The 24,723-nt window shown below is 33.0% G+C and overlaps 1 protein-coding gene, 1 non-coding gene and 1 pseudogene across 2 annotated transcripts; 2 read left to right on the top strand and 1 right to left on the bottom strand.

Annotated features, from left to right (window-relative positions):
* Positions 1 to 7,835: 7,835 nt before the first annotated feature.
* LOC140864101 (probable protein phosphatase 2C 22) lies at positions 7,836 to 11,195 on the top strand (annotated as a pseudogene).
* Positions 11,196 to 11,291: 96 nt separating this feature from the next.
* On the bottom strand, positions 11,292 to 18,323 carry LOC140864100 (pleiotropic drug resistance protein 1-like). Its single transcript, XM_073268028.1, has 24 exons — positions 17,711 to 18,323; positions 17,495 to 17,615; positions 17,329 to 17,417; positions 17,101 to 17,185; positions 16,861 to 17,020; positions 16,696 to 16,772; positions 16,553 to 16,606; positions 16,396 to 16,486; positions 16,013 to 16,314; positions 15,644 to 15,925; positions 15,243 to 15,559; positions 14,999 to 15,159; positions 14,804 to 14,907; positions 14,557 to 14,713; positions 14,367 to 14,474; positions 14,117 to 14,280; positions 13,707 to 14,036; positions 13,329 to 13,619; positions 13,103 to 13,186; positions 12,874 to 13,007; positions 12,542 to 12,769; positions 12,296 to 12,467; positions 11,970 to 12,224; positions 11,292 to 11,762 (listed from the first exon to the last, which is right to left on the bottom strand). The coding sequence occupies exons 1-24, from the start codon at positions 18,031 to 18,033 to the stop codon at positions 11,505 to 11,507; spliced, it is 4,347 nt and encodes a 1,448-aa protein (XP_073124129.1). The 5' UTR covers positions 18,034 to 18,323; the 3' UTR covers positions 11,292 to 11,504.
* Positions 18,324 to 23,264: 4,941 nt separating this feature from the next.
* On the top strand, positions 23,265 to 23,336 carry TRNAG-UCC (transfer RNA glycine (anticodon UCC)). The gene has a single exon. It is a non-coding gene; the product is annotated as a tRNA-Gly (tRNA).
* Positions 23,337 to 24,723: the final 1,387 nt, after the last annotated feature.

Genomic DNA, 24,723 nt, shown 5'->3' with positions numbered 1-24,723 from the left:
TTTGCCATTGATTGAGTTCGCGTACAACAACAATTATCATACCAACATTGGGATGACACCTTTTGAGGCGTTGTATGGGCAACGTTGTCGTACTCCACTCTTCTGGGAAGAAGTGGGGGAGAGACAGACTGAGGGACCGGAGTTAGTCCAACAGACAGCAGATGTTGTTGATCAGATCAAGAAACGGATTAAGATTGCACTGGATCGTCAGGACAGCTATGCTAACACTAAGCGTAGGCCTCTGCAGTTTGATGTTGAGGAGAAAGTGTTTCTGAAAGTGTCATTTTTCCGCAGAATTCTCAGATTTGGCCTTAAGGGCAAGTTGTCTCCCAGGTTTATCGGTCCGTTTGAGATCTTAGAGAGCATTGGAGATTTGGCTTATCGTCTGGCTTTTCCACCGTATCTGTCCAGTATTCACAACGTGTTCCACGTATCTCTGTTGCGACGGTATGTGGCAGATCCGTCTCATATTCTGCAGCCGTCTGAAGTTCAGGTGGATTCGGGTTTGACCTATTATGAGAGACCTACTCGTATCCTGGATCATAAGGATAAGGTCTTGCGGAATATAGTCATTCCTCTAGTTTTGATTCAGTGGCAGCGCCGAGGCACTGAGGAAGCCACTTGGGAGCTGGAAAGCAGGATGCGTTCAGAACATCCTGAGTTATTTTGATTTTATTTCGAGTTGTATTCAGTTGTAAACACTGTAAATTTTTCTTTTGAATAAAAGATGTTTCAGCTTATTGTTTTACATTCAGTACTTAAGATCTGATTTCGAGGACGAAATATCTTAAGTGGGGGAGAATGTAGTAGCTCGTAACCAATTAAAGAGATTAAGGAACTAATCGCATTTGCTAAACTTGAGTTCGGACGATCCGAAGTGGAGGATCGGAGGCTCCGAATGGGATCGGACGATCCGAAGGCAAGTTCGGACGCTCCGATCGTTCTGCCGACAGACATCATGGATGACATCATTGTGCTGACGTAAGAAATGATGTATTATTGGGTTCGGACGACCCGAAGTCAATATCGGATGGTTCGATCGTGTTCGGACGCTCCGAATTGTGATTCGGACGGCCCGAACTCCGTCTATAAATAGGAGAGACGAGTTTCACTTTCAGTCGCACCATTCACCTCTTCTCTCTCGATTCCTAGGTCTTCCAGCTTAGATCTAGGGCATTCTAAGCGTCCCATTGGGAATGCGACAGTGGCATAGCGATCTAGGCGTCGTAGCGGAGCTGTGACCTAGTTTTGAGGCAAGCGACAGCAAAGGACTGACGACGGATGCAGGTATAGCTTTTGCTTCCTAAAAATATTTAGGAGTATGCAATAGCCTAGTTAAGGCTTTTAGATCACTATAATGATATCAGTATCTTTTGGCATTGTAGTGCGGATTATAGGCGTAGACTTAGAGTTGGTAGAGCGCGCCTAGCATTTGAGATACGAAAGTACTGTTCGAGATATCCTGACTGAGTATGCATGTATTATGTGACTGCATGATTTATATGCCATGATTTTATGCTGCATACATTTGCATCTTGAACTATCTCTTTTGAGATGTCTGTTAGTAGGGTTTTACCCTATCCTATTAGTGGATGGACTTCCATCGATTTGGGTCCCGCGTATCCACTGGTATTTCGGTATGTGAGGAACCTCCTGAAGCGACGGCATAATTTGCTACATACCAGAGCCCGGTCTGTCTCTGTTATCTGATCCTTGACCTCGATTTTATAGGGAGTTCACTTTGCATGCATGTATACTCATACTCTCGTACTGAGCCTTTTATGCTCACGTCTCGTACTCTGTGTTTCTGGACACCCTATTTCATGGGGCAGGTTTGCGATTGGATGAGGCGGGTGGATCCAAGAGGGGCTATACCGTGGTTGACCAGCTGGATCTTCGTCTAGGTTTATTCTTTTGTATTGGGTTGATACAACGTTCGATTTGATTGTATAATATTTGGGTATTGCAGATTCCTTTTCTTGGGATTGTATTTAATTATTGTTTTCGCAGCTTAGTTCTGATTACTGTTTAATTAAGTTAATTGCATGCCTAAGTTTTGTTTAGTTGGTGATCTCGGTAAGAGTCACTACATAATAAAAGTGAATATGCATATAAATATATTAATATATGAGTGTGTGTGTGTGTGTATACGTAACGTGCGAGTTTTGTTATGTTGTCTACCCATCGTACTCACTCAATATGTCCACCATGCGGTGACACTCAACTATATATATATATACATACATATTGGTGCAAAAATCGCGAGTTTGTGAGTGAATATATGATATACATTTATACATGGTAATAATATACAATAATGATTGATATCTTATAATCTTAACACACAAACTTGCTCACTAAAAAAATACATAATATATATTAGTACCCGTACGCACGCGTTGTGTGTCTTTTATTGTCTGTTTTTTAACTAAAAATAAATAATAATAATAATAATAATAATAATAATAATAATAATAAATAGTGAAATAAAAAATGAAATTTTTATAAATAAATATTCATAAAAGACACAAAAATATAATAAAAATGGCATTTTCTTAATTACATAACCATCAAAGAGTAAAATCATGAGGAAGACCATACCAAGAGACCACTAAAGTGTTCTTGTTTTATATAGTGTAGATATGTATGATTTTTGAAAAATCACTCTCGATTATTATGTGCAAGAATTCGGCCACTATCTCTAATTGATAGAGAAATTTTGTATGACGTTTTCTTGTGAGTTTGATATCTCAACGAAAAACTTCTTCATTTCTCACTAGTGCGAGTTCAAAGAAGAACGGGTAATCCGGTTGTGGACCTGAGTAGGAGATTGAAGAAATACTTTTTTAAGTTAATTTTTTGTAGAGAGTTACACAAGAGTTACCTCTGTTAATCCCGAAATAGTTGGTACCAAGTGAATTTTTCACTAAGGTATAAATTCTATAACACTCTATGTATGTTGATTAAACCATACGAGTGCTTAAACAATTTTGAATTTCAAAATTAAAATTTTAAAACTTACGCTGCGTCTTGGGTACGAGAAAAACGATTCTCCAAACACTAGAAACATATAAAAATAGAGGAAAAATTCGAAGTTGAGAGAAATTCAACGCCCATATATCAGATTGAAATTATTTAAAATCTCCATACATTTGTGGTTTTGAGATTCACATAAACTCCAAATATATTAAGGTCGTTGAATATGATAATTAAGGAGAATACTAACAGGTCAATTTGTTATCTTACATAAACTTCTAGGAGTGTTGGCAATATAGCTTGAACTTCTAACATCGTCTCAGATTTGTTCGATCTGATCTAAATTGAATTTTATTTGCTCGATTCTTGTAATTCATTTAATTATCTAGTTTTGGTATATAAAAAAAAACAGATTGAACTATGGCTCAATCTATTAGCTTGTTTAATTTTAAACATGATAAATAATAAAATGAGAATAAATATTTTAAATCTAATGTTAATTGAAATATATTTAGCCTATTGAAATGAGTAATAAGTTATAACATAAATCTCTCGAAATAAATGAGCAATGATTTATGGAGAATGGGCAAGACTTCGTCAATTAATAATGATGGTGTCACTATAGCATAAAGTACTTGATCATATTTTATTTTATCATATAAACTCATGTACATTCATTATAATTAAGTGAGAATATATCAAATTAAATATAAACTTCAAATAATCATTTTTTTTTTTGAGGAATCATAAATTTGATATATACATAGACATGACTCCCGACCTACTCTTTCTCTCTAATATTCCAATCAATCAATCAAATAATACAAAGGTGTTTAATACTTAACATAATTATAAATATATATGGATTCACATTTATTTTTCAACCATTCAAATTAAATTAATTATAAATGACAAAAATAAGTTATTAAAAAACAAATATTTTATATGTAAATATATTCCCACACAACACGTGTGTTGAAGCAGGGGCGGATTTAGTGTAGGGCGAAGGGGGCCAAGGTCCCCCTGAAAATTTTTAAAAATTTTATTAGTATATAATATTTTTTTTATTTTGGTATATATATTATTTGGCCCCCTAAATGCAAAATGTTGACATTTAGTCCAGTGGTTGGCCTTCCATGCATATAATCATGTGGTTCCTCGATTCCCTCCAAAGCTTTTTTTACACTTTTTATTTTTATTATATGTTTTCACTTTGGCACATTTAATTTAAAACTCTTTTACCATTTTTTTTAATTTGAAAACTTAGCACCTTATATTTTAAACTATCTTACAACTTTTTTATTTTTTGTTATTTAAAAAGTTATCATCATTTATTTAAAACAATAATATATGATTGTTTTTTAATTTCTTAAATTATTATTTTACTCAGATTTAATACACATCTTACTCGATTTTTTTCACATATTTGAAATGATTTTAAGGTTTGAGATTTTGAATTTTTGGTAGCTGATGATCTCATTGTTTTTAAACCAAGTTTAGTAATTTTTTTGTTTTTATTAACATCAAAATTTGGTTATGTTTTTTCATTTGGTTTCGTAAGTTCTTTAATCTATTTCGTTATGTTTTTGTTTAATTTGTTTTATGATGTATTTTATTTCCTTATTCCGTCTTGATTTTGAATCTTATGAAATTACTTGCAAGTTGCGATAGTTTTTTTTAATTGAAAAACTTACTCATCGACTTGGGCTAAAAACAAAGTCATGTCCACTTGTGTCTGCAAAATCAAATATATATATATATATATATATATATATATATATATATATATATATATAAAATAAAAGCTTAATTCATTGAATGAATGATTACATATTAATTTTTTATTGTTATTATTTTGATAATATATAGAACAAAACATCTCTGTGAATTGAGATTGTGGCTCTCGCTTAGCATGTTTTTATTGGTTACAGATGAAAACAATAAATATAAAATATAAAAAGACAACAAACTCTGATATATATAACGATATATTTTGATATATAATCGATAATATCTTTTAAGGAATATTTGGATTTCCTCTTTTGAGAAAAAAATTAATATTAACTTGAGGTATTATTATTTAAAAAATTGTATTCATGTTATTGAAGGGTTTTTTTATTTTTAATTTTAAAAAAATTACACATTTCAAAAAGAATGTAAACGTAAAAAAATTTCAAAATTACTGTAAAACGCTGTCGGTGATAGCGGATGCTCCAAATTATTTTTGCAGCGTCCGCTCCAACTGGCAGCAGACGTTGCATGTTGGCATGGGACTTGCACCTGTTTTTTATCTTTTTAAATTTGTAAATATTTTTATAAAAATTTTAATTATTTAATTTGTTTTTTATAATTTTTTTAATTTATAAAAAATGATTATGTATTTGTTATTGAAATTATGGTAATTATTTTTTAAAAAAAATCAAATTTTAATTTTAATTTTCAACTTGATTACCAATTTTTTTTAAAAAAATTGATTAATTTAAATAAACATATTTTTATTAAATTTTTTTTAATTATTATTAAATAGAAAATTTCTGAAATCAAATTCGAGTCGGATCAGAATCATCTAAAAAAAGTGAACTCGAATCCCACTAATCGATCAATCCGATTTGATTTTTTTACGAAATAATTAAATAACTATTTACAACACATAATATTAATATAATATTAAATTTAGAATTTCAATCAAAATATGTTTATTTAAGTTAACTAATTTTTTTATAAATATAACTAATCACAAATAATTTTACTTAATCAGTTTAAATTTTACATGTTAAAATTTTAATTTGTATTATTATATGGTAAGCTAGTCAAAAATCAAATTAAAAGTTTATTTTTTGAAAAAAAAATACCGTATTAATAAAATTATTATCAGATATATTTATAAAATTTGAGTCGGATCTAAATTATCTCGAAAATGTGAACTCGAACTCAACTAACCCGATCAATACGATTTGAATTTTTTTACAAAATAAATAAATAACAATTTACAACACTTAATATTAATAGTAATATAAATAAAAAATATTAATCAAAATATGTTTATTTAGACTAATCAATTTTTTTTTGTAAATATAAGTTATAACAAATAAATTTATTTAATCAATTTAAAATTTTAACTCTTAAATTTCTAATTTTTTTCTTAATAATTTTTTTACTATAATCAAATCGAAAATTAAAATTTGATGTTTTTTTAAAAAAATTACCATAATTTCAATAACAAATATATAATCATTTTTTACAAATTAAAAAAATTATAAAAAAAAATTAAATAATTAAACTTTTTATAAAAATATTTACAAATTTAAAAAGTATAAAAAAACAATTAAATAATTTAAAAAGTAAAAAAAAAAATGAAAAAGGCATGGGGACCTGCAGGTGCAAGTCCCCATGCCAACATGCAGCGTCCGCTGCCAGTTGGAGCGGATGCTACAAAAATAATTTGGAGCGTTTTTACAGTAATTTTGAAATTTTTTTACGTTTACATTATTTTTGAAATGTTTAATTTTTTTAAAATTAAAAGTAAAAAAAAACCGTTATTGAAATTTATACAAACATATAATAATTATTTTCGTAATTTTGTATGCAAATTAACGCGGCTCCCCCGAACATGGAGTCCTGGATCCGTCCCTGTGTTAAAGGTTAGTTAAACAATTATATTTAAGGCGGAATTTATAATTAGAAGTTTTGTGAAAATATAAAATTCAACTAAAAAAGTATAAAACCCCTTACTTTAAAGTTACATTATAGATTTTACAAAACCCGTGTTTTTTAAAAATTTAGTTACACGTGCCTTCATTTACATAGGATTTTATGTATGATAATGATATACAAAAGAATATAAAAATTCTTACGAGACGATCTTACGAATTGAAAAATATCTTATTCGATTAGATTTGTAAAAGAATTATCAATTTTTATTTAAATAATATTATATTTTTTTTATTGTAGATTCGATCATCTTGCGTATATAGATATGTGACACTGTATCAAAATAAGCTTATTCTTAAAAAAAAATTAATTTCATTCAATGATTAGGTGCTTTTGTAGGTTTATCAGGGTTGTTAAACACAATTCGCCCAATATATTTCTACTTATTTTGATTGTCATAGATTTGATTTACTTTTGGTATTAATTCATGGAAGAAAATACATTCAAACTCTTGTATTTTGTTTTATTTATTTATTTATTTTTGCATTGTTTAAAATATTTTAAAATTATTTTCGAAAATGAATAGAATCACGACGACCCAACCATGACCATATCCTTGTCAACTAATTACGAGTTGGAGTTTGAGGCACCAAGCCAACTAAGCCGCAAGACGAGAGTTTTGATGTTTCTTTGGGCAGAGTTTAATCTAACACATTAGTATTATCTCAATGATAATAATGTTTCATGATTTATTACGTTAACAATTTATAATCAATTACACCTATGTGTTAAAATACGAACCATTGGATGTATGATTTGGGCTTAGTTGGGTTACACTAGATTTAAGGATTAATTATAAAACCCTAGACCCCAAATCGGAACCTTAATTGGGTTAATTTCGCTAAATGACCATTATAGTGTGTTTGAATTTTTAAAAAATGAAATTTGAAATCGGATTTTGAATTGAAATTAGAATTGAAATTAGATTTCAAATCCATGAAATTGAAATTCCATTTTGGTGTTTGGTAAAAATTTAAAATATAACAACTTGAATTGATAATATAAAATTTTTAATAAATAATATTTTGTAAAATTTGCAAAAAAAAACTTAAATTCTATATAATAAATTTTTTGAAATAAATATTATTTTTTATACTCAAATCCTAGAAATCTCATCAAATGAACAATTTCATAAAAATTTCATTCCATTCAATCAAAACCCATCACATATCAGTGCCTTTTCGAAATCCCATTTTACCAAAAATAAAAAATGTATTTATAATTCCCACCGAATCTCTTGAAAATTTAGACTCCAAAATAAGTGTTAAAGTCCCTCCATATGAATTTGGAAAACTGTTTTTGTTGCGGAGTGATGGTTGAGTTTGGGTGGTAAAGTAGTTATAGATAGTGTTAATGGTGGTAGTGTGATAGTTGGGTCTGGAGATGGCCGCCCCACCCGCCGATTCGTTTCCCTCTCGGTGGCACACCAACAATACTTGAGCTCTGTTAGCTCTCCGCCTTCATGTACGAACTCCTTGCCTCCAAACACGGCTTCTGTAATTTTGGTCTTTCTTGATTTTGGAAATGTGAAATCTTTATCTTTGTCGATTAATGATGATCATTTATGTGTCCAGGAGTTGTATTTAAGATGTTTATGTTTGTTCATTGTCCTTGAGAAAATCTTTCCCATAGGCCAGCGGTCGTACGCAACTCAATTTCATTTTTATTTTTTAGAAATGGAATGTTCACCTGAGATTACACTGATTGGCAGTATGAAAATATTGGTTTTTGCTATCAGTCGAATCTGAAATTCGTAACTTTTTTATACATATGTTAATGGGATCACGTTCTGACTTGAGCTCAGTATCAGATCCCCTGTTATTTCAGTTCTACCAAGATTGAATGGAGACAGTAGTGAGACTGGATTTATACCCCTGCTTCGGTAAGGTGCTTGGGCAGATATTGGTTCTCGCTCAAGCATGGAGGATGCCTAATGTTTGTGCAGATAATTTGATGCTAAGTAATTCCAATTGAAACTCCTAGCGCATTTTATGTGGTAATTATTCTCTTCTAACGCCTTCTTAGTGAGAATCCGAGGCAGAGCTATACTATTGCCTTAATTATCTGGTAATTCACTGCACTTTTTTATTTTTAAAAAAATGTTTTTGAACTACAAAGTTGGTAAAGTTGAATGCGTGCTTTCTATGGACATTTTCTCTGCGACTTAACTGGCTATTCGCTAGTAATTGAAAGTTTTAGAGTTGTGTTTGGTTATTAAATGCTTTGCTCTACTGAATATTAAATTGAATTTCATTGACCTTTTAAAAGAAACACACTGACAGAAAGAATTATATCATGTTTCTAATAGCTTGAAGCATTTTGTCAATGTAAAACATTATCCGCAGAGCTGGCTTTCGGCTTTGGATTTGATATTTAATATCCTTTCTAGTTTGGACTTTTTTGGATTTTGTCATCGACAGATGTGAGACAAACTTCTGTATTTAACTTTTTCATTGTTCCGAAAGAAATAAACGCCACTCCTTCAAGTGTAAACAATCATTTTCTTTTAACTCATTTGGAATTCCACTTAGCAAAATATTCTTACTGATGTGCCTTCAATTGTTAATATTCCAATTCCTATTAGATTCAGCTTGTGTCGGAATATTTGTGGTGCTTTAATAATTTTTTTCCGCAAAAATATGCCATTCAATGCTTTTACCTTTGTCAGTTTTTTGATGGACATGGAGGAAAGCATGCTGTTGATTTTGCCGAGGTTCATTGTTGAGGACGAAGATTTTCCTCAGGACATTGAGAGAGTCATTGCATCAGCATTTTCTGCATATGGCTACTGCTTTTGCAGAAGCTTGCTCCTCAGACAAGGATCTTGATTCTGGTACCACTGCTTTGGCAGCTGTCGTGATTGGGTGGTAAGAGTTATTGAAATCCTTTAGATCAAACTTTGTTGATTGTTTTAGAGGTTTTTAAAACACAAGGATGATGTATTTTTTATTTCGTCATTTGCTGCTGACAATGAAAAATGAACATGTGCTATAGCACTTCTTCATCCTTGATACTATTGAAGTAACATGGTAACTAGGGGGTTTAATTGTCTCTATGTATGCGCATATGTCTGTGTGTGTGTGTGTTTTAATCTTGGCTGGCAATTCGCCATGTTTCTCCGAGTATGGCCGTATCCATGAAAGACACTGTCAGTTATATGATATATTCAATGCAGACCTCGTTACTCTTGTCAACACTTTACATCTTTGTCTTGTTTTTTTTAAAACAACAAAGATTGCATGGATCTAGGTTTATTCTTTTTTTTTTTTCTGCACTACATGAAAATTTTGCTCCGGTCCAACTCTCTGTTTGTAACGTAATTTAGACTTAGAAATCATCTGTATGTGGAGATAGGTGTGTTCGTTTGACACTTATTCTGATGTCCCTTGTCTCTGTATTGCTGTGAGCTCCTAAACTTTCTCATTTCCACTTCGAGGTCCTCGGACTGGAACTGTTTTATCTATCCAGTCACACATGTTATTTGACCATCTAAGTTGAGATCTTCTTATTTATTCGGGGGCTTTTTCTCTCCAACATCCATGGCAGGTCACTTGTGGTGTGTTGGTATGTTTAGTTTGTCCCACATCGGTTGGTTAAATAACCTGGGAGTTTAATATATAGACAAGGATAAACTTTCACCTCTTGAGCTAGCTTTTGAGGTGAGTTAGGTCTATGTCTCATTTCTTAACATGGTATCAGAGCCCGAGTTCCACCGCTATGTGTTGGACGACCCATAGTTGGCCTCGCCCGTCCTATAATTGGGCCACCCATTAATTTCTCCACGTTTCATTCCTGGAAGTGCGAGAGGTGTGTTGGTATGTTTAGTTTGTCTCACATCGGTTGGTTAAATAACCTGGGAGTTTAATATATAGGCAAGGATAAACTTTCACCTCTTGAGCTAGCTTTTGATGTGAGTTAGGTCCGAGTCAATTTCTTAACATGATGGCAAATGCTGGAGACTGTAGAGCAGTACTTTGTCGTCGTGGTAAAGCAGTTGAGGTGTCGAGAGCCCACAAACCTATTTGTTTGATAGAAAGAAAAATAGTAGAAGCTTCTGGAGGTCACATATCTGATGGTTATCTCAATGGGCAATTCAATGTTGCTCTGTTGCTCGTGCCTTAGGAGACTGGCATATGGGGGGACTGAAAGGTAGGGGTGGGGGTTCCCTCAGTGCAGAACCTGAACTTATGAAAATAAGTTTAACAGAAGACGATGAGTTTCTAAGTTTCTAATCATAGGATGTGATTGTCTTTGGGACGTATTTAATATTTATGAGCCAAAATGCAGTGGATTTTGCTCGTAGAAGACTTCAAGAACACAACGACCCGATCATGTGTAGTAAGGATCTTGTTAATGAAGCTATGAAGAGAAAGAGCGGCGATAATTTAGCAGTCGTTGTGGTGTGCTTCCACCAACAACCCCCACCAAACTTAGTTGTTCCTCGGGAAGAGTTGAAAGACTTGCAGAGTTTTTTTGGATAGCTTACATATTTGAGATGGTGACGAAAGATTTTTTTTATACTTTTCTTACCAATAATCCGAGGATGTATTTTTCCAACTGTAACATATGCGGCATCAAAATTTCTGTCTTGTTTGCGTGTCACAGATCTCAATTTCTCCAAATAATTTAAGGGTTAAATTTGCCACTCAGTATTTTTTTTATCATCCCTATAAATCATTCTGGAAAATGCACGTTCCATTTTCGGTGATCGATTATATAAAACGAAGAAAAGAACACTAAAAACGAAACATGAATCAAACTACTAATAATTTACACAATACATTATCAACTCTCCTATCTATTAATCACTAAAGCTCTCATCTTTTCTGGAAGTTAAATGCCCTAATAGAGAACGCAAAGATAAAGCCAAAAAGCACAGAAATCCCAACAATAATTAAAGCGACATATCCCACAAAATCGTGTTTAAATCCGAAATAACTTGTAATAAAGTGTTCAACTGTTTCATTGTCCTCTATATTTGTCTTGATATCTCCAAATTGTGAAGCAACCAATCCATATAAAGTCCAAGAAATTGGACATATGTAATAATACCATCTCCACCACACTGGAATTCTCTGTTAAACAAGGAACAAAATAAGCCCATTTTTGTGTTAAGTTTCTTAAAAAAAACTGGCCAAATTCTACATTGATAAATTAGATTTTTTGTCTTAGAGAAACTTGTCTCCCCACAGATATTGCAAGAAGCATACTATGTTTTATAAAATCATATGACTGATTGTTGATTTCGTTAAATGTTGCTTGAAAACTTGAAGGAAACTTACTGTTTTGGGGATTATGAATCCTGAGAATAGGTTCCACAGAGCATAAAAGGCAGACGAAACAATGGCGGCTATGTTGTGATTCGGGGTAACAGCTATTGTCATCATACCATAGAATGTGAAGTATAGCAAGGTGAAGTACATGAAGAAAAGATACCAAAAGAACTTGGAAAATGTCCATTCAAATCCAATCATGGCGTATACTATCACTCCATAGACAAGTGTTTGAATCAGAAGATTGGGAAGTTCAACCACAACCTGGGCAGAAAAATAAAATGATCAGGAATTTGTCTTTTATTGACAGCATTTTTTGAGACTATATTGTTTACCTGTCCAAAGGCATAGGGTAAAGCTGAGTACATTCCAGCAGCTCTTTCCCGGTAAAAGACCGTTCTTTCGACAGCAACAACTGGCTGTATTGATGTAGCATTTTGTACTCCAAGAAATAGAACAGCAGCATACATTGAACCCATTGCATTGAATATATCTTGCTTTCTTTCCCTGCAATGATACAAAAAATATTCACTCTTTTTGACACGGTATGTTGAAAAAGGAATGTGGACAAATGTGCTAACCTTTTGGGGCCAATATTCCAGAAAATCGTGCCGAACATCAGGGCAATAAATGTAGTGAACAGCAATCTAACAGCAGTGTATGGTGGATTTCTCCAATATGACCAGTGCTGTTTCCACAGACAAGCCATGCATTGTGTCCAGAAAGATTGGGAATAACTTGTTCGAAAGTACAAATCCTTCGAACCAGGAGCTGGTATGCTAAGTTCCTTGATCAAAGCTTTGTTTCTCCTGTGAATTTTTGTCCAAAATTTGGATGCAAGTTGAGATCAACTTCAATTATGAGCTCACAGGTGATGATGACAGTGAAGTTTAATATCTTGACTTGGTTTTACCTGTGAATTTCAGAGTTCTTGTATATTTCCGTGAAATCAACTCCTAAAGCAGCTTCTTGGGCTGTTGAACTGATTTCCAACATCCATGTTGCTGGATTATAACCATCTTTGATTTTACCAACACCATTTATTCCCTGTAGAGACGTCAGAAATAAACCCATTTAATGATGCTTTTAACAAATGGAGTTTCGATTTTGAATAGTGTTAGTCTGGTGACTTATCAGCTGACCTCAAAGTATTGAATTAGTTGAGAAGAATGCCTGCCTAATGGACCAACATATATTTCTTCGCCTCCTCGTTTTAGCAGCAGTAACTGCATAGAATTATCAATTATGGAACTTCATTAGTTTATTTTTGAAAACATATCTAAGAACTTCAAACTACTCATTTTTATGCTATACACAAACCGCTGGATCATACATTTTGGAAAAATCTACACAAGAAATGAATTTTACCTCATCAAAAGCATCAAATATATCGATGCTAGGTTGATGGATAGTGCAGACCACAGTTCGACCTGTGTCCACTGTGTTTCTCACAGTTCTCATAACTATAGCAGCAGCTCTAGCATCAAGGCCGGAGGTTGGCTCATCCATGAATATGATCGAAGGATTGGCCACGAGCTCGACTGCAATAGTAAGCCTCTTTCGCTGCTCGGTTGAAAGACCATTCACACCAGGCAAGCCTACAAGTGCTTCTCTCAGTGGAGTGAGTTCAACTAGTTCCATTACCTCTTCGATGAACATCTGCATTTATTGTCACTTTTAGAGTCAGATAAACCTAAGTTTAATGCCCTCTATTTTTTTGTAACAAATTTTGTGGTTGGTAAGAACCTTTCGTGTTGATGCGACCTCAGGAGGCAACCTGAGCCATGCTGAAAACTGCAAGGATTCGTGAACCGTAACATGAGGCGAGTGAATGTCAGTTTGCTCACAGTATCCCGATATACGAGCAAATGTTTCTTGCTTCTTCTTATACCCAGAGATAGTGATTGTCCCATCAATATATCCACCTGTTTTTCGACCTGATAATACGTCCATTAGCGTGGTCTTTCCTGCCCCACTGATACCCATCAGGGCTGTCAAAACCCCCGGCCTAAAAGCACCACTTATGCCTTTCAAAAGCTCTAATCGATTTTCTTGAACACCTTGAGCTTTCATTTCCTGCATGCATAAGCATTTTAGATTAAGCTTGCTTTCAAATCTAGGTGAGCTTAGATTTCTTGTGTAGAAATTGAATGCACCTGCGGCATATCCACTGCATAACGGATATCATCAAAAGTGATTGAAAGAGGTTCGAAGGGTAAAATCATCCCTCTCTTCCCATTTGGATCGGCTTCACTGATGCTACCAACTCTTGATGACATAGACCTTGATGATACAGTTCTATAAACACCATCTTCTTGTCCTGCATACGCTACCATATCATGTATAGTTTGTCAAAAACTTGAACACAAACGACTTACAGAAGCATTTAGCTAGCTAACTTCTTACCAGATGTGCTCTTTCCTCTGGATGACAACTCCACCGGATCTCCTCGTTTGCTAGCATTCCTCTCCGCTAATATTTCTTCTGACAGAATAGCTTGAGGTTTTCCAAATGCTGCATCATATGATGCAATTTTGTTCAAATAAGGAGCTAAAGAACGAAAGTGCATATATTTAAATGACACAAAAACACTTACGGTTGAGATAGGTTAGAGCTAAGGTGACCAAGAAATTGAATAGGAAAATATATCCAATGATTGCTCCTACACCTATCCAGTACCATCGTGCTTCTGGAAAAATCCCTCTAGACTTCAGGACCGATACGCCAACCGATTCTGTTGCGCCATCAGGAACCTGCAGCACAAATTGCCATCATTGGTTAAGTTTTACCAAGTTAATCTTCATGTACCTCCTTAGATGCCACATTATATGAAAGATTCTCACATGACTCCAACTCTTTCCAAGAAATTCATTCACAGCTATGGCATTTTGTCCATACATCAGAGGTGAGGTCCAGTATCCCCATATCCACCATTTCTTGATATCATCTGATAGAAGAACATACATAGTCTCTTGTGAAAATTCGCTATCACAAAGTATTATATTGGATTCTTGAAAAGAACCCATTTTTGTACCTACCTCTTGATAAAATGAATCCTCCTAAGACAAGAACTGTGATTAATGCGCATGATCCGAATGTGTTAGCAACAATAATGTTTCTTCCTAATGCCCCCACGAAACGAAATAGCCCAGAAGCCATCTGGTTGATACATATGAGCAGAAGCAAGTGCTTGAAAAACCTGTCATTTGCAAGAATCATTGAGATGGTACAATATAAACGGCTCCTTTTTTTCATGGTAAGATAACCGACGACATATTTTACCTTCCCACATCATAATCATATCCTGTGGCATAATAAGTTATAACGACCCAAATGAAAACCTCAACTAGTGTAATAGGAATTTTAAGGATCCATGATGGCAGAGAGTATGCCCAAGCGGGGAAAAAAAGAAGGTCCCGTTGCTTATAAAATACCGGAAGTTTCAATATGCTGAGAGCAAGTTCTGAGAATCCATTGAACATAATCATGATCAGTGCATAGAAGAGAGCTCCCATGTAGACTCCACCGTCCGTTTTTGTGTTCTTATGCATTTCAGTTCGTAGAAATACTGTCATGGATATGAAAGCCATGAGAATAAGCTGCAAAAATGAAGTAAATAACTCGTTATTTGTTGTTATATTGAACATAAATGCCTGATAAAATCAAAGGCTCAATAATCTTACTTGAGTCATCTTGAATATGTAGACGAAAGAATTTCTTTTCATAAGAAGGAATTCTCGAGATACACAAGCTTTTAAAAGCTCTTTCTTGGTAACACCGTATTTGGCTGTGGTTAAGGCAGCAGGATGACTCTTCTCTTTATCGAATGGAACAGAAAGCTCGTCTCCTAACTTCCTACCGACATGAAATGACTGAAAGGCTTCGGAAAATTCTTTATCAGAAATATAAGTATAAGGCTCATTCTTATGTATCCAGTATTGCTCTTGGTCTTTCTTTGATGTCACCTGTAATGTCAAAAATGTACCCTTTATTTCAGAATATTGGTTATATATAGATAAGCCCGAGGAACTGAGAGTGGCTAAGAGATTTACTTCTTGCAAGAAATCTGCTACCCCTTTTCTTTCAGGACATCTGAATCCCATATGTTCAAAGAATTCTAATATGTTTTGGCGAGGCCCTTGATACACGATATGCCCGTCTGATAGGAGAATTATGTCATCGAATAAGTCATAACTTTCTGGTGCAGGCTGAAGCAGTGAGATCAAAGCAGTTCCTTGTAGAATATGGATGGATTGTTTTATCGAATCCACGATCTGGTATGTAGTTGAACTGTCCAAACCTGTCGATATCTCATCCATGAACAAAGCTCTTGCTGGTCCAACCATCATCTCTCCTGAATTACATGTTTATGAAACACATGAATTCACTAAAACTAAGCTGCAAAATTCTTAAATTTTCATTTAACTCGCTTTACCTGTTGTCAGTCTCTTTCTTTGTCCTCCTGAAATCCCTCTAACCATTTCATCTCCAACCAAAGTATCGGCACATGTCTCAAGTCCCAGTATCTGCAAAAGGGATTCATTGCAAAGGCTATTCAAAGACATCATTCTTGCCGAATTTCAAGTTGTTACCTTAAGAATGTAATCTGTCACGACGCTTGCTTCCTGCCCTTCAATAGATGAAGCCTGTATAAACATTTAAACAACCCATTTAAGTTCTGTTGTCATGGAATTGAAATATAAATTTTCTAATTTTTCTACTAAGTTATAATAACCTTCATGAAAATGTCAATATCAGGATCTGGTTTAATGTTTGCTTCCTTCTCTCTTCTTGACAATTCTGCTAGCATTTCTGCAAGTTCCAAACAAAATAATTCTGGCATCCTAATCTTTAGAGATTAATCATCTGGTTCCGGTGTACATATGGTAGTTTAACATACCGTAACGAGCTCCAACTCCTTGACATCTTGCTGAAAAAGCCAGTGTTTCTCTAACTGTCAATTCACCTATGTGCAGATCATACTGACTTATGTAAGCAGATGTTCTTTGCGGCACAAACTCTGCCATTTCACTCCCATTGTACGTTACTTTTCCTGATACCTGTGAATTCAGCAGAATATTATGAACATAGAGATGAATGCTAATTCTTTATCCTCCCAAATTCAACATCATTTCTTTACCTGTAACTCTGGATCAAGTTTCCCAGCCAAAGCTAGCAGCAATGTGGTCTTGCCCGAATTCGGCGGCCCTAAAAGCAATGTCATTCTGCATAACACAATCAGTCAAATCAAGAATGATACGAATTGCAGATGGGATTCGTGATACTGGAACAGCAAGAAGAACTAAGCTTTGCAAGCTTGCATTGAAAATTGGAAGGTTGAAAAAAGTTCCAAGTATCATTTACTCACCTTCCTGGTTTGATGATACCACTAACATCATGAAGAATCGGCAATTGTTTCTTTCGGCTCGGTAGAATACAAAGATAACTCAAGAATCCCTTTAGAAATAGAGACAAAATGTCAAAAAAATGCAGTAAACAAATCTGATATTCATCAAGGTTAGAGCTGAATTGACCTCCAGGATGTTGACAGTGAAGTTGAATACAGTAGGCAAAGCTCTACTGCCAACATAAGCTTCGGCATCAATGTTCAAATGCTCGAACCGGACTTCAATGGTGGGAAGTTCAAGACCAACTCTGAATCAAGTCAAGAGACCAAAATCAGCTAAAACAGAAGGACAACAAATAAAAAATAAAACAACAACTAACAGTTTTACTTCCAAATTAATCACCTATCGATCCTCTCTTTGAGCTTCAACAAGAACTTCTCATTCCCTTCTTCTACTAGTTTCAACAGCCTTTCAACAAGATTCTTCCTTTCTGCTAATCCAAGATTCTTGATATCGATTTCGCGTGATTGACCTTCCTCTTCTTGAAGTATTCCTCTTCTTATCCGAAGATATGTCGGAAGTTTCTCTATTGCAGCCCATTTCAATGCTTCTTCATCGTCTGCTTCGAGGGAAGATCTCGAAAAAACTTCTAATCCAGTGTTCCTCCATATGTTTGAACTGCTTATACGAGCGCTGCTGACTCGGAAAATGTCGCCACCTTCCATTGATGCAGCAAGAAACAGAAGATACTTAGGCCAAAACAATATAATGGCTGATATATAATTTACATACTGTGATCAAGTGTTTCCATTCTTGAATTGAAGCTACAAAGGTATCTTCTGTTGCACTTCATTTCCATGGTTCTTTTTATAGATAACAAACAGGAAAATCCAAAACTACTTGGATTTGATATGTTTCTTGAAATTATTTTTCGGGGGGATTTAATTTTGATTCTTGAATCAGATCATAGCACGTCAGTTTGGTGCATGTACGTTATAAAATTAAAATTAATCATTCAGACCAGGCCAAATCTCATGGTTTGAGTATAAACAACTCATTATATATTTGGGTTTGATGCATGTACGTTATAAAATTTGTATTGCTGATAAAATATGATTTTGGTTTCAAATTGCTATATAAAATCGTAGCAAACCGTAGTTAAACATCCATAGTTGTGCTGCAAACATCAGGACATGAAATATACCTTGGAAAACGTAGAAATCCATTATTTAATTAATTCCTTTTAAACCGAATATTAAAATAAATATATGTTACTTATTTGAATAAGTTGCTCAAAATTTTGTTTTATATATTTGTGGTGTACAGAGTGAAATGAGGTCAACATAACCAACTATATTCTAATAATGATGTGAGGACACATGTCATGTGATATTAAGTGATGAAAAAAGAATCTTGATGGTCAAATAGGGGAGGGGTTAACCCAAAGAATGACGTACACTTCTTTGCTGTTCCGATCAACTTGATTTGCATACACTATTTTAGATACGTCGATCACAAATTTAGTAAATTTTGTGAGATAAATTTTTTAATTGAGTCATATGTTTATGTATTATTTTATATGCAAAAAGTATAACTCTTTGTGATAAATATGAGTGAGTTTGAACCCTCACGGGTAAAAATCCGTGAGATATATCGTCTCACAAGAGACCAAAAAATGAGAAGGATTATGTTGTTTTTGGAAGTAAGGATAGAGGAATATTTATAATTAATATTTGGAGACACGAAGAGAATTCTAATGAATATACAGAGAATGAAATCAAAATTTTTAATTTTATTTTTTAAAAAGGATATTAGAAGTTATATGATATTCTTCCACTTAATATATAGTAAAATGTATATATGTCCCCATTACATTACAGCTTAATTCATTATTTGTTAAAATATATATATATCGAGTCCCAATGTGACATACACTATATTTATACACTTGTGGGAGAATTCTTATTACAATTTCTTCTTCAATTCTGGCTAGCTCTTTGTTAGGGATATGTTCCTTTTCAAGATCATATAATATACGAGGCCAACTGTATAAAATAATCAGTATTTACATGAAATCTTTGCATTACACAAGAACAATCCTCTACGTACGGCGCTCTTTGATTTCTTTGTCTGCCGAAGAGTAAACAAATTGATCGAGAAAAAAGGATTTTGTGACATCCTTCAATGAAAATGGTACTGTATATGAATTAAGATTATATGATGTCATGGATGATGAATATGTTATCGTTTCACGATCAAAGCATGAGATTTGAGTTCATGATATAGATTTGAATATGGAGCGATTTATATATGTATATATTATTATATGTTAAGCGATGTACATTTGATTTTACATGTCAAGTTTAGATTTTTTTTTTTCATGATATTAAAAATAATATACATGGCATCTCATTAATTATGATGCAGTAGCAATATAATCACCAATTCTGTCACAATAATTTTCCTCTTTTTACCAAGCTCGGGTCGACATTTTTAAAATTGAATCTTTGTATTTAACTTAGCTAATTATTTTAGTTAAATAATTTACAAAATTTGAAAACCTAGTAATTTAAATATTTTATTATTAAAAAAATCGTTAATTTTAACCCTTGTCTATAGAAATCTTCATTAATAGACCCTAACCAACTCTATATAATATAAAGATATACAAGTATATATCATGCGTACCGAATTGTCCCCTATTGTGGAGAATCTTTCTCCTTGAAGAAAGAATAAATTGGATATTATAGATGATCATTAAAAGATGAGAAATCTAAGGGTAAAATCAAATAATTTTGATTAAAAGAAACAGAATCAAGATTTGAGAAATCGGAATCAAGATTTGAGAATAAGATAAAACATCATGATAATTAGATATTTTTCCTATATAGTTAATTGTCCCTATTTCCCATAACAAATGGATAATTATGTCTCGTGTTTGAATTGGTCAAGTAGGTGAGTATATAATCAATAGTCAAAATTTCGATTATTTCTCTTAATATTTTCCCGAATGAGCAGAAATTATTTATACAATACGATTTACTTAGTTAACATAATTTACAAATTATAACATTAATTCGAGTTTATCAGTTTAATACCAAAAGATAGAAACTACTGATTCCATCTCCATAACAAAAAAAAATGATAATTATAATGTAGAGAGGTCAAACATTTCGGTTATAATAAATTTCATAAATAATTATGTTAGCAAGTTTTGTCAAAGCTTTTAAAATTTATTTTATGATCCACATTACCAATGATGTCACCGATAATCAAGTTGATCATAGTGCCTACGAGATGAATGTCATAGGAATGACATTAGAGTTATGGCAGTCGACAAATAAATGGTTAAGGGTTTTAGTATGTGTTATATACCGGACGTAATATTTCTCGCATGATTTTATATATATAATATGTTCAAATGATCATCCGGTGAGTTTATGTTTTTTTTAAATATAAAAAGTCATCATTATTCAACCATCACTGATAGTGGAGATGATAAAAGTTAATCGAGTGCTCACAGGAGCATAGACGAGTTGATAAAACGTAAGAAAAAATTCTCCAGCTTTGCGGGTTCGATCCTTGTGTGAAGCATATTTCCTGCTGAAATATTGTGGGATATGCTCTGGGGGTTGACCATGTTGCTCCCTCCCTCACATCTCTGCCACTCGTGCACATCCCTCGATTTAACTCCCGCATAAGCCAATGAACCTCTGACTCATATGAGATGGGATCCCCTACAAAATCAACCCCTTTTTAGATAAAAGTTAATCGAGTTGATTGTTAGAAGTGCTTCACTTTAGAGGTTGTAAACGAAAAAAGATCATCTGCTGTAGAGAGAGAAAACAATATTAATGATGTGCATTGAAATAGTCTTGATTTGCAATATTTTATGTGTGTACTTCAATAAATAAATTATTATTTAATCATGTGATATGAATCAAAAAAGTTATTTTAATGCACAATATCTTGTGTTTTTTCTTTCTCCACATCAGAGGATCCGAATCCGTTGCAAACGTAGGTTGTAAACTCCACACGACCGCGAGAATGATTAAAGTTAAATGCTTTGTGGGGACTTGCACGAGCAATATATTTGTTGTCTAAATAAAATCACACTATATCGAATCTCGAAATCAAATTAAATGCTTGGTTGACTGAGTTCCCGAGCCCAAAATAAAAATGGAAATTTTACAGTAATTATTTATATATATAAAAAATCCATTGATAAATATTATCAATTGTTGATTTTCTTCCCCATACATGTGTCCTAAATCCCATTGAATCCACAGAGGATTTGTCGGCCCACAGTCAACTTCAATTATCTTCATATATAAATACATAGATTCACGCATCCTACTCTAACACAACGTTAAACTATTTCTGCAAAAATCTCTCGTTTTTTCCAAAATTAATAATTTAATTAACTGACAATTTGGGAATCTTTATTTTTTTTAAAAAAAAGACTTATATATTCAGAAGGTGTTTATGTTAAGGAAATTGACATGCAATTATTTATGTGATAAAAAAAAAAAAAAGAGAATACGGGTACCAATAATTAGCCAACCACTCTCACAACTTCTAGTTTTTCATTGGCTTAATTGAAATATTTAGTGGTGATTATTCCTATAATTGGTTATTATCCATTAATCAACTATATTATGGTTGAAGAATAAAAGTTAAGTTAGGACAAAATTTGGAAAGGCGAATATATTTTTGGTGGATTAGAGTTTTATTCTCAATAATAGTCAACGAAAGCTATGGTTTTGTACCGAAACCATTGCTAATTATGAATCAGAAATATTGCGGCCGAAGTACATCAAATAATGTAAAATAATGGGTGAAATTAAAATTTGGTCGTTTAAAGACAAGGGAATATGTCTCCAGTGAGTAAAACTAGGTTAAAAATTTATAACAAGATTCGATATTTTATTTTTGGTCATGTTATCGAAGTTATGTTGAACTCTCTTTTTAGTCCGAATTTAGTCGGGGACTAAATTTATTAAAGAGGGAGATATCTTATATTTATTTCTTCACCTATATAAGACCCTAATTTGCACAAGAGGAACCAAGCTACGTATAAATTGAACCGACAAATACGAATAAAATTTGATAATTATAAAAATGTATGATTGAATTTGACTCCTTTTTTTGTTCGATGGGCTATTCAAACGTAAGTTTGTGGGCTTATGCAATTACATACATACACATGATGATGTTTGATTAATCTTATTAAAAAGAACTTATAAGATCCTAGATTTTAAAAGTTGTTTTAAGAGCCTGTTAGAATTTATTTTAAAAATAAGTTATTAAAGTGTTTGGGTAAACTTATTTTAAATAACTTAAAGATGTTGATATGTTTGGTATTATAAGATCTTTTTATCGTCAAAATTATCAAAAATGGTATAATTCTATGAAAATAATGTTTCGAGTTATACGAAAATAGTTTTAAAATAAACCTTTATTAATTAATAAAATTGTTTTAGTATTTTACTTTAGAAAAATTTATGTGATTTGGAATTTTTTAAAATAATATTTAATATTTAATGAGTGGAGGATATGATGGAGATTTATTAAAATATTCAAGGATATTTTAGAGAGATAAAATGTTAAAATAAGATCTTTTTGAAAAACGTACCTCCCCTACTTTTTTAAAAACAGCTTATAAGCTGTCAAATAGCTTATTTTGACAGCTTATAAGTTGTTTTTAAAATTTTTTACCAAAAAAAATTGTAGAACTTATAAGCTCCAAAACAGATTATAGCTTATAAGCTCAGCTAAACATCCACTTATTATTGTTCCCTTTCTATTTTTTGGAGTTATTTTATCGAAAATATTCACAGAATGAATGGAATTATATCGAGTGCATAATAAAATGGTAAGGGCGAAGTACGAGAAATCTTGAAAAGGTTAAAAATTATTTTATGTAAATAAATTTGCAAAAGCTCATCATTCAAGGGCGTTTGTAGTCCAACGGTTAGGATAATTGCCTTCCAAGCAATAGACCCGGGTTCGACTCCCGGCAAACGCAGTGATTTTGATCCTCTGTAATTAAGCGCATTTATTTTTTTTTTAAAAAAAATTCAAAATTCATTATATTTTTTTATGTATATATTTTCAAAATTGATTATATTCAAAATTGATTATATTTTATGTATAAATATTTTCCACAAACTTATGAATTGCATGGTTTGTCGGGTCGACTTGTCCCACCACATAATTTAAGTAAATTGAGTTGAAATTTTTTCATCTCAACTAAAGGCGGACCTAATCGGACCAACCCGCGTAGGACGCGGGCCTAGGCGGCCTGAGTTGGCCCGCGGGCTTGATTTTTTTTTTGTGGGTGATATATACATGTATTTTTATTAATGAAAGTTTTGAATTTTTATTGTATTAATTACTTTATATAAAATTTATAGGTATGAAATCAATAATTAAAAATTTTATTAATATGTTTTTATTAATATTTGTTTATGAAAAAAATTTATAATTAATTATAATGATTTTTATTTTTATTTTTATTTTTATTTTTAGTAAGCCAACTCGCGGACCGGCACCCACCTTAGGTTGAGTTGGGTTGAGGATTTTTAGTCCGAAGGAATAGTGGGCTGGCCCACCTTCGACCACCAAACGGTGGGTTTTTGGTGAGCCGACCCGCCTCCATAGATTGATCCGTCTAACCGCTATTTGAAACTCTAACAAAATAGAAATTTAATATACGTCACATCAAAATTGTGTTATCAAAAGTATCACGAACAACCTCAGTACGCAATCAATGGCACAACAACAGCGAGCCGAGAGTTTAACTCTCTATCTTTAAGACAGATTTGCCCCGCCTAGGTGTTTACGGGTTTAGCGCAAAATGTCTCCCAAGATAGAACGCTGACAACTTTGAGTAGTAACACTACAAACTCAAAGAACTTCGAACGCAAAGTGTTTTGAAGAAACTCTTTAATGAAGAGAAATGAGAGAGATCAGAACCCTCTATGCAAGACAAGAGAAGAAATGAATGAGTGAATTGGTGAGAATGAATGCAAGTGGGGTTGCCTATTTATAGACGTTGGACAATTGCATGCGGACGGACTTCGAGTCTGTGTCTAAAATCCAATTTGCATCACAATATCCTTCAAGTACAGAAGAATATGTTTCATAATGTAATCCATAGTCCATTGAATACTTTAAATATTTAAATACTCTTTCCAACGCTTTCCAATGATCATGACTAGGATTACTTGTAAATCTACTCTATTTATTTATTGAGTATGCAATATCAGGACGAGTACAATTTGTAATATACATTAGACTCCCAATTATCCTTGCATATTGTTGTTGAGATACGGGTTCACCTCGATTTTTGGATAAATGTAAACTTAAATCCACGGGTGATCTCAACGCGTACGCGTAACATCATACGCGTT

Source organism: Henckelia pumila, chromosome 4 (genome assembly GCF_033568475.1).
Source record: "Henckelia pumila isolate YLH828 chromosome 4, ASM3356847v2, whole genome shotgun sequence".
NCBI lineage: Eukaryota > Viridiplantae > Streptophyta > Magnoliopsida > Lamiales > Gesneriaceae > Henckelia > Henckelia pumila.
The sequence above is the reverse complement of the archived record's forward strand: the minus strand, read 5'-3'. Positions and strand labels throughout refer to the sequence as shown.

What these genes read in the sequence shown, in the direction of transcription:
- LOC140864100 (XM_073268028.1), bottom strand. Translation starts at nt 18,033, where the DNA reads ATGGAAGGTGGCGACATTTTCCGAGTCAGCAGCGCTCGTATAAGCAGT. An exon ending in AGGAGTTGGAGCTCGTTACG is followed by an intron (nt 16,773 to 16,860) that starts GTATGTTAAACT and finishes TGGAACTTGCAG; the next exon opens with AAATGCTAGCAGAATTGTCA. An exon ending in AGGTCGCATCAACACGAAAG is followed by an intron (nt 13,620 to 13,706) that starts GTTCTTACCAAC and finishes CAATAAATGCAG; the next exon opens with ATGTTCATCGAAGAGGTAAT.